This window comes from Balaenoptera physalus (genome assembly GCF_965194825.1).
Source record: "Balaenoptera physalus genome assembly, chromosome: 20".
Classification (NCBI taxonomy): Eukaryota; Metazoa; Chordata; class Mammalia; order Artiodactyla; family Balaenopteridae; genus Balaenoptera; species Balaenoptera physalus.
The window spans coordinates 56,052,320-56,066,115 of NC_138901.1; the positions used below are offsets into that span (position 1 = coordinate 56,052,320).

General features: G+C 58.5%; 2 protein-coding genes across 8 annotated transcripts; both read right to left on the reverse strand.

The window, feature by feature from the left end:
• Window positions 1–655: 655 nt before the first annotated feature.
• Window positions 656–6,068, reverse strand: LOC309650170 (fibroblast growth factor 11-like). Of its 7 annotated transcripts, none has more exons than XM_082441197.1 (6): window positions 4,848–6,068; window positions 3,857–4,059; window positions 2,807–2,917; window positions 2,499–2,602; window positions 1,679–1,877; window positions 656–1,411 (listed from the first exon to the last, which is right to left on the reverse strand). In XM_082441197.1, exons 1-6 carry the CDS (start codon window positions 4,853–4,855, stop codon window positions 1,233–1,235), a joined length of 804 nt encoding a protein of 267 aa, XP_082297323.1. In that variant the 5' UTR covers window positions 4,856–6,068; the 3' UTR covers window positions 656–1,232. The 7 variants fall into 7 exon arrangements, with proteins under 7 accessions (XP_082297323.1, XP_082297324.1, XP_082297325.1 ...); XM_082441198.1 differs by lacking the exon at window positions 3,857–4,059 and adding an exon at window positions 4,575–4,815 and having other exon boundaries at window positions 5,484–6,067; XM_082441199.1 differs by lacking the exon at window positions 3,857–4,059 and having other exon boundaries at window positions 1,679–1,793; window positions 4,575–6,068.
• An 801-nt stretch (window positions 6,069–6,869) lies between these two features.
• LOC309650165 (transmembrane protein 102-like) lies at window positions 6,870–8,544 on the reverse strand. The gene is made up of 2 exons (XM_082441186.1): window positions 8,314–8,544; window positions 6,870–8,212 (listed from the first exon to the last, which is right to left on the reverse strand). Exons 1-2 carry the CDS (start codon window positions 8,525–8,527, stop codon window positions 6,888–6,890), a joined length of 1,539 nt encoding a protein of 512 aa, XP_082297312.1. The 5' UTR covers window positions 8,528–8,544; the 3' UTR covers window positions 6,870–6,887.
• Window positions 8,545–13,796: the final 5,252 nt, after the last annotated feature.

Sequence of the window (13,796 nt, forward strand, 5' to 3'; positions counted from 1 at the left end):
GAATTGGGGTCTCCTCATTTGGGGGGGTCAAAGCTATGTCCCATTTGTCTTTTTTATTCTAGACCCATTACCCTAAAGACCTCAGCTTTAAAGGGGACCTGGAAGGAATTCCTGCTGAGGTAGCTAAGTGTTCATGTCCCCCCAACCCAGGCACAGGTCCAGTCATGCCATAGTTCTGGCCCCTTCCCCATCCTAGCTGCCCTTCTATGAGCCAGGGATTCCTTCCAAAATTCCTCTGCCCTTCCTCAGCCTCTGTTCCCTGGCAGGACCCCAGCTGAGTTGCAGGAGCTAGAAACTGCATGTAAAAAATAAGGTTAGCATTCTATAGGAAGAATAAGATTTTTGGAAAATTGTCTAGGGAAAACAAGAAGTGGTTCTTGATCCAGCCAGAACTTAGTTCTTTGTGAATCATAGCTGGGTCCTTTCCAGAGCTCCTGCTTAACAGGTATCACTAGAGAAGGTGGGAGCGTGGGTCTAGAACTCTTACTCTAGAGCAATAACATGGCTATATAGGCTCTAGTTCCATCCTAGAGGGAAGGGCTGAGAGTCGTGGTCTATGTCCTAGAGCTGAGATTCAGAAGGAAGTATGGCTCCGTACGTGTCTAGAACATCACGCTCTAGAATTGGGTGTCTCTGGGGTAAGAAAGTTACACCTGTGGTGATCTGAGACTGGCTCAATTCAGGCCAAGACCAACAGCTGGACAGGGCCCAAATCCAGCCTCTCTCCACTTGGAAACCAGGGGTCCATCTGGGTGAAGGACAGAAGCCTGATGGATCCAGAACAGAGCCTGGCAGCATGCCTGTGTTCCAGCACAGACCCTGAGTGCAGAAATGGCCCCGGCTGGGGTGCCTGGTGTTCCAGAACCTGTCTGGAACAAGGCAAAAGGTGGAGTAGGGAAAGAAGGAAACTAATCCTGAGCTCCAGTGGACCTATAAATCTATGGCTTGGTGGCCATGAAAAGGGCAAAGGGCTCCAGGAACTGGCTGAGCCCGGGGTGCGGAAGATTTATGCTCTGGTTTTGTCAGTTTTGGAACCCCCCGCGCCATCTCGGGAAAAGGCTTTGGAGGGTGTGAGTGTGGAAGGAAAGAAGTGATCAGCCAGGACCATTTTCAGACATCCCCCTCTCTGAGCCCTTTCCCGGGCCCAAGGATCTGAGGGTCTCAGCAGCCCCGGAAGTCACGGCCGGCCCCTAGGCTCCCTCTGGGTAGAGCACCTGGTGGGACCTGGCTGCTCAGGGCATGAGCGTGGCAGCAGGGGTGAGAGCAGGGCCAGAAGCAGGGCTGGGAGACAGGCTGTGGTGGTGGCGAGGGCAGGGAGCCTCCAGTCCGGGGACTGCATGGCAGGGGGCAGGGGGCCTGGAAGGGGAGGTCTCAGGGACACTGTGGAGAGAAGGCTCCCGGTACACAGCCACTGTGAAGGGGAGAGAGAGGAGCAGGAAGGAGAGTTAGGCACCAAGAGAGCTCTGAAAGGGCTCCCTTCCCCTACAATCCTCCTCTGGGAACCCACAGAAGGAGAGCTTCCCAAACCTCCAAAGGCCAGAGCCTTCCTGGCTTGACCTGTCATAGCATGTGTCCTCTTAAAACACTTATAGCCCCTTAGCTGTGTGTCACTAAATGTCCATGTCAAGGTCAATACCGTCCCATGTGGTCCACCTCTTCCCTGGGGGTCCATACTCACCCTCCAGGAGCTTGGGCACAAAGTGGGCGGCTGCCTTGGTCTTCTTGACTCGATTTCCCTTCATGACTCGGCCCTCCTTGTCCAGGCCCAGGTACCAGGACCGGCCAGAACGACGCTGGCGATAGAGAGCAGAGGCGTACAGGACATAGTAATTCTCAGAGACGCACTCCTTAAAGCGACACTCAGCTGTGAAATGTGGCTGAGGAGACAAAGACCCAGAAAGGCACACACAGACAGAAAGACAAAAAGACACATCACTGAACAGAAGGGAGCCCTGGGAAGAACAAGGCAGGATATAATCCACACGTTTGAGACTGGGAGAGCCAACTTCTGAGCCCACGCAGGCACTGGGAGAAAGGGAGGGTGAGGAAGAGTCTGGTGGCCCCCGAGGGCCAGGGACTAGACTTCTGGGGGCCTGGAATGAGAAGATAACTTCTCTCTGCTCTACTCCCAACCTCTCACCATCCAGGGGACCTGGAGGGAATTTCTGCTTGGAGGAGTTCCTGAATCCTTCCCCAGTATCCTGAATGACTCTGGGGAAGTGAGTAATAATGAGGTCTAGAGGAGGTTGGAGAAGACACAGGGGGTCTAAAAGGTTGAAAGAGTTGGACATTCAAAGAGCCTGGGGGTGTTTAGGAGGCTATTGGAGGAGAAGGGATTGGAGGGACCCTAGAGGAGGTGCTTGGGAGTGGGCAGTGAGGACAGGGTGTCGGCAGGAGCTGGAGGGAGAGGAAGCCCTGAGCTGCAAAATATCTGCAATTGGGAAGGCTATAGCTAGGGGAGTCCCCTGACTCCAGGCCACTCTGCCCCCTTGTCTCACCGAGCTGTAGAGCAGCCCCTCAGCGTTCATGGCCATGTAGTGACCCAGCTTGGCACTCTGGATGGTGACTACACGGAGCCCCACAGGGATCAGGTTGAAGTGGGCTGGGGGTGGAGAGAAGAGGTATCAGTACCCCAAGCCTCCAATCCCCATCTGAGCCCCCCCTCAATTCTGGTCCCAGTTCTACTTCTTCCTTTGCGGGGTCAAAGAGCCAGACTGAAAACAACAGAACCTGAAGCCACAATAGGATTGTCATCTCCTATGCCTGCTCTCCCCCTTCCCACCCAGCAGCTGGCTTCCCCTCTCACTGAAAGAGCTGGTGTCCTCTGGGGTGCCCTGGATACTCCCGTCGGGATTCGCCTGGAGGTAGAAACCCTGGCAGCAGAACAGTTTGGTGACGATGCCTTTGAGCTGAGGCTCTGGAGAAAGAGACATTCATCTTGGAACATGACATCTCTGTTCCCAGAAACATTGCTACACTTGGCGGGATCAGAGGAGAGAAAGAAAGGAGGATGGAGGGAAGGAAGAGGGTCCCAGGGCCCCAGCTCCCTGACCCTCTAAGCAAGGTCTCTCCCACCTCTCTTTGACTCCAGAGGAAGCTGGGGTGTGGGTCCCTTCTGCTTCCTCTAACCAGCTTTCAGTTTAATTGATTGAAATTTATTTAAAGGCTTAATTCCTACTCTACAGCTCAACCAGAATGGGGGGAAGGGAGAAGAAGGTAGAGGAAGGGGAGAGATACATGGAAAGGCAGAGAACAAAGGGAGACAGGCAGAGCTGCTGAAGCGGCAGTGTGTTTGCGAATGTGGGGGGCAGTAAGGTGACCCCAGGGTAGGGGCGCCCCCTCAGGAGTGGGGGTGGGACTGGGCCTGACGCTGACTCAGCACCTGCTGCTGCGGCTGCCGCTCGCTTCTCGCGGGCCTCGCCTTGGCCCAGCGCCGGCCTGTCTGACACTGACCCATCTGTCTGTCTGTCTGTCTGTCAGTCTGCTGGCTCGCGGGGGCCCAACCCTCCCTGAGGCTCAGCCTCTCCCCTTCAGCCAGGTAACCCGCCTGGGATGGGGGATATTCGGTAGCAAACCAAGGAGATGGGGGAGGGGGCCAGGGAGCTGGTGAGGCAGGCTGACTCACGTGGGGGCTGGGTCCCACTCAAAGGGTGGGCTGCGGACCGTACCACTGCGGAGGGCCGGCGGCGGGGGGAGGAGGACGCCAGCGGGGGGCGGGGGGGGTCTCCCCCTAGGGGAGCTGGGAGCGGGCGGGAGCGAGGCCAGAGGGACTTCCCGCCTGTCGCACCTGGACGGGGACCACACGCTAACCCTCACAACTCTCCTCCCCCGGCGCTTGCGGCCGAGTTCCCGGTACCCCCTCGTAGATGGTACGACCCCCAGTCTCCGTGCGGGTATCCAGCCGTGTAGTGTGTCTGAGTTGCTCGCGGCAGAGGGTCCCCTGAGCCCGTGGGACCCGATTTCGGAGTCGCGTAGGCGGTCATGGGGGAGTGCCCAGCTCCCTTCTTGAAGTGCAGGTCACGGGAGGAGGGCGCACAGAGGGGCGGACTGGCGAGGTAGCTGCAAGGACACCCCGGGGAGAGCTGGGGAGATTGGTACCGAGCCAGGCAAGCTCGGCGAGGAGGAACGGAGCCAAGGCTCGGAGGAGCGGGAGAAGCGGGGCGGGGACGGGGCTGCCGGAGCCGCAGAAACCCTCGGGGTGACCCAGGCGTCCGGAACCCCCAGGCCCCTCCGCTCGGCATTGAAAGAATCGCGAGAGACCGCACGTAGGCAGAGGACGGTGGGGGTGGGGACTCGTGTGTTGGGAGGGGGGGCGAGCGGGAGCTGCCAGGCTTCGGGGCACCAGGCTTAGCCCCTCAAGCCTTCCCCTTGCCCTCGAAAGCAAGGAGACTCGGGGTTATGGGCGAGAGAGAAGGGAAACTGAGGCATCGTCTGGCCGAGAGTTTGTGGTCCAGGCGCACCCCCTTTCACTTTCGGGGAGCCGCCGTCAGTCGGGCCCCGCTCTTCCGAGTCCCTGGCCTCAACCTCCCAGGCAGAGAGACCCCCGGCCCGGAGACCCCGCCCCAGCCACTCACCCGGGCAGCGGTCCGGCCGCGCGGGCCGCCCCCCGCACAGTCGCACCTTGGACAGCAGGATGAGGAGCTGCTTCTGGCAAAGGGACTTGGTGCCGCGGGGACACACGCGCCGCTGCGCTGACACGGGCCGGCTGCCCCCGGGCTCGCGGACCTCCCGCTTCTGCCGGATCAGGCTGCTGGCCGGTGCCGCCATGGCGCCCCGGGAGGAGACACCCCAAAACCGGCAGGCTCCCGGAGCGCGCTGGGCCCCCCCAGAGAAGCCCGCTAGCTCACCAGGACATGGTCTTGCCTCTCCGGTCCGACTCGCCGCCTCACCCACGGGACCTGAGGATAAGCCCTAGACGACCCCCACCCCAGGCACCAGCTCCCACCCTTGGGCCTCGTGCTAGCTTCGCCAGACCCAGCAGCCTATGTACCTCTCAGTTGACCCCACCCCCGACCTTTGCCCCCCACAGAAAACTCCCCCTTCTCTGATCTCCAGTGTCCCTGTCCCCCACTAACACTATCCCAAAGCCAAGACCCTCAAATTTTCCAGGATGTGGTTCCAATATCCCCAGGCACCTTTCCACCCTATTTCCGGGCCCTGCACTCCTGCCAAAGCCACTCTTGTAATTTTAAGGGTGTGGGTCCTTAGCTTTGGGGATATTAGCTCACCCCACCCCTGCTGGGGTGCTGCCAGTGTCTAGGAAGAACCCAACCTTGGTGTCTTTTCCTTTGCCACCCTCTAAGTGAAGAATCCCCCACTTTTTTTCACTGAAATCCCCAAAAAACTATGCCTTGAAATATCCAGACTGTCGCCAATCAGCAAGAAGAGGTTCCCAGACCCTGTCTCTGGACGATACCGGTTTTTACCAAGTCACCCCCATTTCTAGTGGCACAGGGTTCCAGCTGCTGAGCCCCTTTCCTCACCTTGTTACCCTCCACTCCTTTTGAAGTCACCTCCAAATCCGCCCTTCCTAGTGGTTACACCAGGTGGTTGTCTGGAGGGCCCTCTGTCACCTCGGAATAAGGAGCATAGGTTTTTGGCTTTTTTGTTTTTTTCTGGCAGCCCCTAATTTCCTCGGGGACAGCTGGTGCTGTTTAGATCCCACGCCCTCCAATCCAACCAGCCCCCCGAGAGAGGAGTGCACCCACGTTGTCACGGGTCCCCAGATGTGAACAGACCCGCTATAAGTCAGAGCGCATCAGAGCTTTCTGCGACAGGGCTTCCTTGTCCTCCCCGGGACTGCCTATAGCACCCCCTCTTCCTTCCCCGACGCCCCTCAACCTGTCCTATCTTGTCGATCCGGGGACGGCTGGCGCTGGCTCCGGTTCCAGGCTCCTCCCTCCCTGTACCCCGCAAGCGGAGCTTCCCCCCACGCCCGGCTAGGCGTCCCGGACCCCAGGAAGGAGTGAGGGTGTCTCCGCAGAGCGCCCTGGTCTGGCGAAGTGAGCACTGGGCCTGGCGGCTGGACCAAGCGGAGCGGCGGCAGCGGCGGCAGCTGTGGGCAGCTGAGGCGGCGGCGGCGACAGCAGCTCTCCCCTCCTCCGAGAGCCGGCCCGGGGGCGGGGCAGGGGGCGGAGACTCCGGGAAAGAGGTTGGGGGGGGGTGAAGCTGGGCGGGCGGAACCCTGGGGTTCCTTGGAGGCAGGGAGTGGGGACGGTCTTAGAGACAGGTGGAGCCGAGACAAGGCCGCATGTCTCGCATGTCTCGGGGTTCAGAGGAGGAGGGACAAGGAGGCGACTCCACTGAATGGAACTCTGGATTGGGGGAGAGGTTGGGCTTAGATAGATGGAATGGCAGATGCCCCGAGAATGGAGAAAGGGACCCTACTGCCCGGGATGGAGGACAGAACTGGATGAGGAAGGTGGGGGGAATAACTGAAGAGATAGCGGTGGTGGTGAGGTCTAGCCTGGGGTGAAATCCGGCCTCCTTAATATCTCTGCTTTTGTGTGAGACAAATTGGTCAGTCCCTGGTCTCCATACCTTTCTCCTTTACACGTTTTTTCAGCAAATATGTTACCCCCATCCCTATTGACTCCTAAGAGAAAAGACCATAAGAACTGGCGGGAGATGGATGCCAGAGGCTGCACGGGAGCAGGAGGGGTGCTGGCCACAGATTTGGAAAGTGGAGAGGCCAGAAGGGAACGACCTGTGCCAGGGATGCGGCGGGAGGAGGGTGGGAGGAAGCGGAGGAACCGGCGAGGAGGCCTTCTAGAACGGGTTCTTCGGGCCCAAGGCGCTCAGCCTGTCTCCCAGGTGAGGGGAGAGCAGTCCCCTCCACATCCCGCTGGCCAACAGAAGCACATTCCAGGTTAGTAGGAACAGCGTCTTTAATGGGCCCCGCCTCCCACGCCGGCTAAGCCGCCCCCCTTGCGTGCAGCCTTGGCCTCTTCCACAGCGACGCGCAGGGCGCGGGCAGGGTCCCTGCGAAGCAGGGCCAACGCCCGGAGCAGCGAAGCGGCGCCGTCCCCCGCACCGAGCTTTTGGCCACTCAGAAAATAGTGGGGCAGCGTCCCGGCCTCGACCACCCGGCCCAGCTCATCCAGCAGCCCGAGGCAGCAGGCGCCCGCATTCTCGGGTCGCGCCAGATAGAGCGCGGGCAGCCGCTCGCACGCCCAGTAGAGCAACGTCCGCAGGAGATAGGGCGCCGCGACCCTAGTCCCGGTCACCAGCGGGCGCAGCAGCGCCTGGGCCGCCGCGTGCGCTTGCAGCAGGGGAACGGGTATGCGCGTCTTGAGCGCCAGCTCTTGGCGGGCGAAGCAGAGCTGCCATCTGGAGGCGCCCGGCCGCTCTGTGCCGCCGCCGCCGCCGGGCACCAGGTAGAAGGAAGACGACTCCGAGGCCAGCGGGCCGGCCCACGAGTGGCTCCGAGCCTGCTGGGGCCAGCCGGCCACGGACACCACGGGGATCAAGTCGAAAAGCAGGAGGCGGCGCGGGGGCTCAGGCGTAGCCAGGAGGATGGTGGTGACCCCCGCGTGGCGGGCTGCGTGGACCAAGCGCGGGGCACCCGGGACCGGAAACAGGGACTCAGCGACCGCAGCCAGCGAAGCAAAGAACCAGGCAGCCACCTGGGCGGGGCACAATGTGGGCCATGCCTCCCGAGCCTCCGACGGCTGTGGCACTGGGCTAACGTCGGCTGCTTTGGTGACGTCACCATTCGTTTTTTTCAGTGGTGAGGGAAAGTCAACATCGGTTACGTCTTGTTGAGGCAATTCTGGCACTGAAACATTACTAGGTGATTTTTCCAAAGACTCGTGTGCCTCAGCCTCAGTGACGTCACCGTGCAGCTGGTCCACGGAGATTTGCGGATCCTTGGGAGTTTCTTTGCTTTGGGCTGGGTGGATCGAATCACGTCCTCCTGGGACTGGGGGTCCTAGGCAATCCTGCCATGCCTCCCGGACCGAGGTTCCGCGTACTTGCTCTGGGAGGAAGAGCCATGCGTAACAGGATCCCACGTCCGGTTGCAGCTCCTGCCCAGTGCCATCTAGCGAAAGCACGGGCACCAGGAGGGTGAAGCTGGCGTCGTAGTGAGGTCCCCGAGCGTAGGGACCTAGAGGCGCAGGCCCCAGATCCAGGGAGCCCTCGCGAATCCCGCCACGAAGCAGCAAGAGCTCTGCCTGAGGAGGAAAGCGAAGGTCCCGGCGGTGAACGAGACCTAAGGAAAGAGAAGGGATCGTAAAGGCGTGATCCAGAGCCGGGGCGGGGTGAGGCGGAGCTGAGAGCTGCAAGTTCCCGAAGGCTGGGAGGGTTACTTACCAAGCAAAGAGAAAACAAAGTCCTTGGCCTGGAGGAGATATGGTCCTGGCTTGGGACCTTCACTCCAGCTCTCCTGCACACCCAGCTCCTGGATCAGCTGGGTTAGTTCTTGCAGCTGCGCCCCAGAGCAGAAGTCGATGTCCGTGAGCGGCCGGGCTGGGGCTGGGGGCGGTGGGCCCCACCAGGGAGCACTTCCCCAGACCGCGGAAGCCATATGGTTCTGTCGTTTTGGGGCTAGGAAATACACAGACGGGAGGAAGCCCAGACGGGCCGTTCCTTTTGCTGAGGAAAACTGGCCCCAGTTCTTTTCTCTTCCAGAGGCCAAGAGGGTTCCCAAGGCACAGTCCGCCAATGGGTCTGCAGACGAAGGGCCCTAAATTTAGTCTTGAAAGGGAACAAATAAACACCTCCTCCGTCCTTGCCCTTTTCTCATATGCTGCTCCCCGCCCCCATGGAACGGTTCACCTGACTCAGCAGGTAGAAAGTAGCTGTTTGGCCCCTCCTAAGGAATGCAGTAGCCTCCTTCGCTGCCCCTTGTCTACGTCCCCTTACCTCTTTTTCAGAAGAGGCTAGTGGTTTACGGCTTCCCTCTTAGGGGTAGCTACAAAGGCTGGGAAGAGAATGGATAGGAAGATTCAACAGGTAACTTCTTCCTGCTGCCTGCAAGGCCACGCCCCTAAATTATAACCACGCCCCTTTCTGGAGGCTGTCGGGGTGGTTCCGGACCGGCCCGGCCTCCAGTCAGAGTTCAGTCCATCCTTTCCCGCTGCAGAGTTCTCGCGGCTATCCTGGGAGTTGTAGTTTGTCTTCAAAACTACCAGGGCGTTGGGGCCACGCCCCCACATCCTTTCCGGTTCCGTTCAAATAGTGCCTGACGGAAGCTGTAGTTCCTATGCAGATAAACTATTCTGTGTCTTTACAAGGCCAGGTCAACCGCACAAACACTCCTTGGGGTTAGAATAGAGGCCTAATAGGATGGATCTGAATAGCAAACAATAATGAGGGACATACACTAGGGCATGCGGAGAAATAGGGGACTCCACCTCTCACTTGGGAGTAGAGGAGCCCTGGTCATTTAAATCTAGAAGGGTTCTTGCATGCAATTATAACTTCATTTTAGAGGTGAGACTGCAAGCCTAGAAAGGTTGCACATGACTTGTCCAAGGGCAGAGCTGAGCCAGAGAGGTGTTGGAAATGGGCTTTCCCGCTGGGACGTATCTCCTTGGAATCGGTGGTGGTAATGTTAGACAAGAACACACCGATAGTGTGCCTGTAGTGACCCAGGGATGGACATCTGACTCAGGGAAGGGACATATTAGTGTTGCCCACCTCAGACACACAAGTGGTGGCAGGGAAAACACTTTGCAATCTCGCAGCTTATGTGTGTATACAGAAGAGTTATCAGGATTGAAAATCAAGTCCAGAGGAAACTCCAGCTGGGCTAGGGCAGGGCAATGAAAAATTATGAGGGGAAGGAAATTGCTTTCAGCGGCCAGTGCTATCATGGACACAGCTTAAGTCCAGGCTGAAACTAGGAGCCAGAATAATAGGACAGAAAGATAGGACACCAGAGACACGCTCACAGATTAGACCAATGCATGCTGGACCAGGAATTCTTACATTCCTTTTTCCCAGGGGTCTGTCTCCACAGTGAACTAGGCCTAAGTCCATGGGCAAGAAAATTAAGTGGAGACACCTGGAGAAAATTAGAGGCCTATGAAGGAGGGGACCGTCAGAATCCAAGGCTCAATTTGGGGAGCCTCAAACACAAGGTTTCCTAGTCACTGACCAAGAGAGGTCTTCTCCCTCAGTAACCACGAGCCCCAAACACAGCCCAGAACGGGGGAGGCAAGTTTGCATACCTCTGGTCGTGACCCAAGAGACCAGATCAGGAAAACTGAAGCCTGGGCTCTTTCTCACAGTCTGGGGAAATCAGGCGTTGGGTGTCCATGCCTACATCTTACCTCCTCCCCAGAGGGTGGCTTCTGAGCCACCCTAAAAAGAACTGAGTTCTCTGGGCTCTGGGGGAGCTTTAAGATGCTGGGGGTGGGTGACAGGGAAAGGAAAATTGCTCTAAACTCTAAAGCACTGCTCTCCAATAGCATTTTCCATGATGATGGAAACGTTCTAAATCTGTGCTGTCCAATACAGTATCCGCTAGCTCCATGTGACTACTGAGCACTTAGAAGATCATGACACTGAGGAACAGAATTTTTTTCTTTTTTTGGCCAAGCCATGAAGCTTGCAGGGACTGAGTTCCCCGACCAGGGATTGAACCCCGGCCACAGCAGTGAAAGCGCCAAGTCCCAACAACTGGACCACCAGGGAACAGAATTGGACGCCAGGGAAATTCTGTTCCCTGAGGAAGAGAATTTTTAACTTTTTCACTTAAATTTTAACAGAATTACTTTTCCTTAAGTTTAACTAATTTATATTCTAATAGGCATATTTGGCTAGTGGCTACTGTAATTGACAATGCAGCTCTAGGGCCTTGGGGATAACGGATTTAGCTAGACAGCGATGGAGGGAAAGCAGGGATAGTTTAGGTCCTCATCAGGCCCTGTGGGATGGGGCTGGGGTGGATGTCCTCACACAACCACAGAACACTTCTCTTGTCTCTTTATTCCTCATGCATATCTGTCCCCTGATATCCCCACCCCTTGATGGTCTCCGGTGAGTTGTTGGATGTCTCTCGGTGAAGGCGCCTGGGAGACAGAGCTTCGCATTTGTCCCTGCCCGCTCTGAACTGTCTCTGGCGGGCGTCAAAGACCACATGCCCTAGCCGGGTGCCTGACCCAGGACAGTAGGGCTTCCAGCTGGTCTTGGGAGGCGTAGACATCTGGCGATAGCTCTGGCAGGCTGGAGGAACTGTATCCATGGGGTGGTACACCCAGTCTTGGCTGCCTGCTCGCCGGGAGGATGATTGCAGCTCAATCAGCACAGGTACCTCTGAGAAGGTTTGCAGGTCATTGTAGGTCAACTGAGCCTTGGGAGAGCAGGAGTTCTGACTGGGTGGGACAGAAGTCCATGGTATGTGCTGCCCTGCATCCTCCTTTCGAGGAACTGCCTCAGATCTAAATAACTTTCGGGTCTGATGTGGGCCCAAAGCTTGGACAGAGTCAGTTCCTAGAGGGTTCTTGTGGAGGCCTGGATTTGGGGTAAGGCCTGGGTTTCTGCAAAGTCTACTCTCGTTTGCAGGGCCTGGGGTCCTTTGGAGGACAGAGCCTTGGTTGAGGTCTAGAGTCTCACGAAGTTCAGGGGGTTGGGGCTGGTTTGGGGTTTGGGACGTCGTGGCTAACTGGGGAGGGATGGGGCCCTGGGAAGAGAGGACAGACGGAGGAGACTTGGAGGTTGGGGGAAAGGTGGGGGGTTGTATTAAGGCGGAGGGCTTCTGGTGGTTGCTGTGTTGATGAAAGACAAAGGATCTGGGAGAAACAAGAGGCAGAGAAAGAGTGCATGGTGGAGGCATGGCGCATGGTGAGCTCTGGGCACTGGTTGGAGAATGGAAGCAAGGTTGAGAAGGTGCAGCATCCTTGGAGTACACCAGGAATTTGGGGTAGACTGGAGCCTGGGGGTCCGTGTTTCTCTTCTCAGAACTGCAAGGATGAAAGCTGCAGTAAGGGAAGGTCTTGGACTGCACAAATTTGTCTTTGGCATCATTTGAGGTCTTCCATTCCATATTCCCCAACTCCAGGTAACCCAGTATGGATCCTGTGGAGGGCTTGGCACTGTCCCCACTACATTGCTTCAGTGTTTGCTCAGCTGTACCAGAGCTCACCAGACCATGCCCCTCTTGGGGCCTGGAGACGGTACCCAAGTCCTTTCTGGAGTACCCAGAGTTCTGAGGGGGACACACATGGACCACGTTCTGCTTTACCCTGTGGGCATCGTAGACCACCTGGCCGGAGGAGAGGCCTTGGCTGAAGGCAGACAAGGTAGAGGGAATAGAAGCTAGGATGGGGGTAGGGGTGGTGGAAGGGACTGGAGTGGTCGTCAGGGCCATGACCAGCTCTGGGACAGAGGTTGTGGCAGAGATCGGGACAGGGGCTGGTGTAGGGGCTAGGGCAGGAGTAGTAGCAGGGGCAGAAGTTGGGGGAGGGACTGGGGCCGAAGGTGGGGGAGGGACCAGAGTGTTGGCATGGGTATAGGTCAGATGAGCATGGGTCAGGGTGCAGACAGAAGTGTGGCCCAGGGACTGGGCTGAGGCATTTGAGGGGGCCTGGGCTTGGGCCTGGGCTGGGGTATGGGCTGAGGTATGCTCAGGGCCATGGACCTGGGCAGGGCTGTGCTCAGGGGTGAGGGCTGGGGAGGGGGTCTGGGCCTGGGGGGTGGTGTGCTCAGGGGGGTGGAACGTGGAGCAAGTCTGGGCCTGAGGTGGGGCGTGCTCAGAGGGCTGGGTTGAGGAGAAGTTCTGGGCCTTGGCAGGTGTGCGCCCAGTGGGGTCCACTGGGGAGAAGGCCTGGGCCTGGGCGGAAGTGTGCTCATGGGCGTGGCCTCGGGAGCAGGTCTCGGCCTGGGGGGGGGTGTGCTCAGGGGGGTGGGCTGAGGAGAGGGTCTGGGCCTTGGCCGGAGCATGCGCAGGGGGCTGAACTGGGGGGCGGGTCTGGGCCCGGGCTGGGTCATAGTCTGGGGTCTTCGTCTTGCTCTCTTGGGGCAGGCGGAGTGGAAGCACGTCCACCTTGCTCATCCTGCGGAGCTTGGAAGATGTCTCTTGCCTGGAGTAAAAGGTGGCTCGGGACTTTAAGGCTGTGACCGGAGGGGCCTCGCCAGCTCCCACTACCCCCTCCTTCCACAGTCCCCGTGGAGCCTCCATGGGAGCCCCAGCCCGTCCACACTGAGGCGGCATCCAGCAGCACCCAGAAGCCTTCTTATGTTTTGTGACTGGTAGCCAGGAGTCAAGGTGGTTTGGGTGCCCGAGCAGGAAGCTTGGGCGATGGCGGAAGCGGGAAGAAACTCTTGAGCACAGGTTGTTGGGATCCACGGAGCAGCGCATGCACATGCGATGGCTGCCTACACAGCTGGCTTGCTTGTCTGCGGGGAAAGGCGAGATGGGACAGGGCCTGGGTTCCTGAGGGGCTGAGAATCGAGGCAGGGATAGAAGAAAGGGGACAGGCCCACGTCCCCTGAGCCCACGCTGGCGCCCACTCACCTTTGGGGAAAACGTGATGGAAGAGTGTCCGCAAGGAGCTCTTCAGATGCCTCCAGAGCTGAGGGAAGCAGGGGAGGGGGGAGGCCGGGAGCAGGGTGAGCCCTGAAATCCAACCCTTGTCCGGCCACACCCCAGCAGCCCTCCCACCTCAGCCCCTTCAAGACCCCAGGGCTCCCCCAACCCCACTGCCCTGATCCTGCCCTGACCAGAGTCACCACGTTGATCCCCACGTTGAGCAAGATGAAGCTGCCCAGGATCAGAAGAATTGAGTCTCCTAGGTCCTGGCATTTCCTGGGGTTGGTGCCAGAGCACGGCTGGGCTCGGTAGTGGGTTT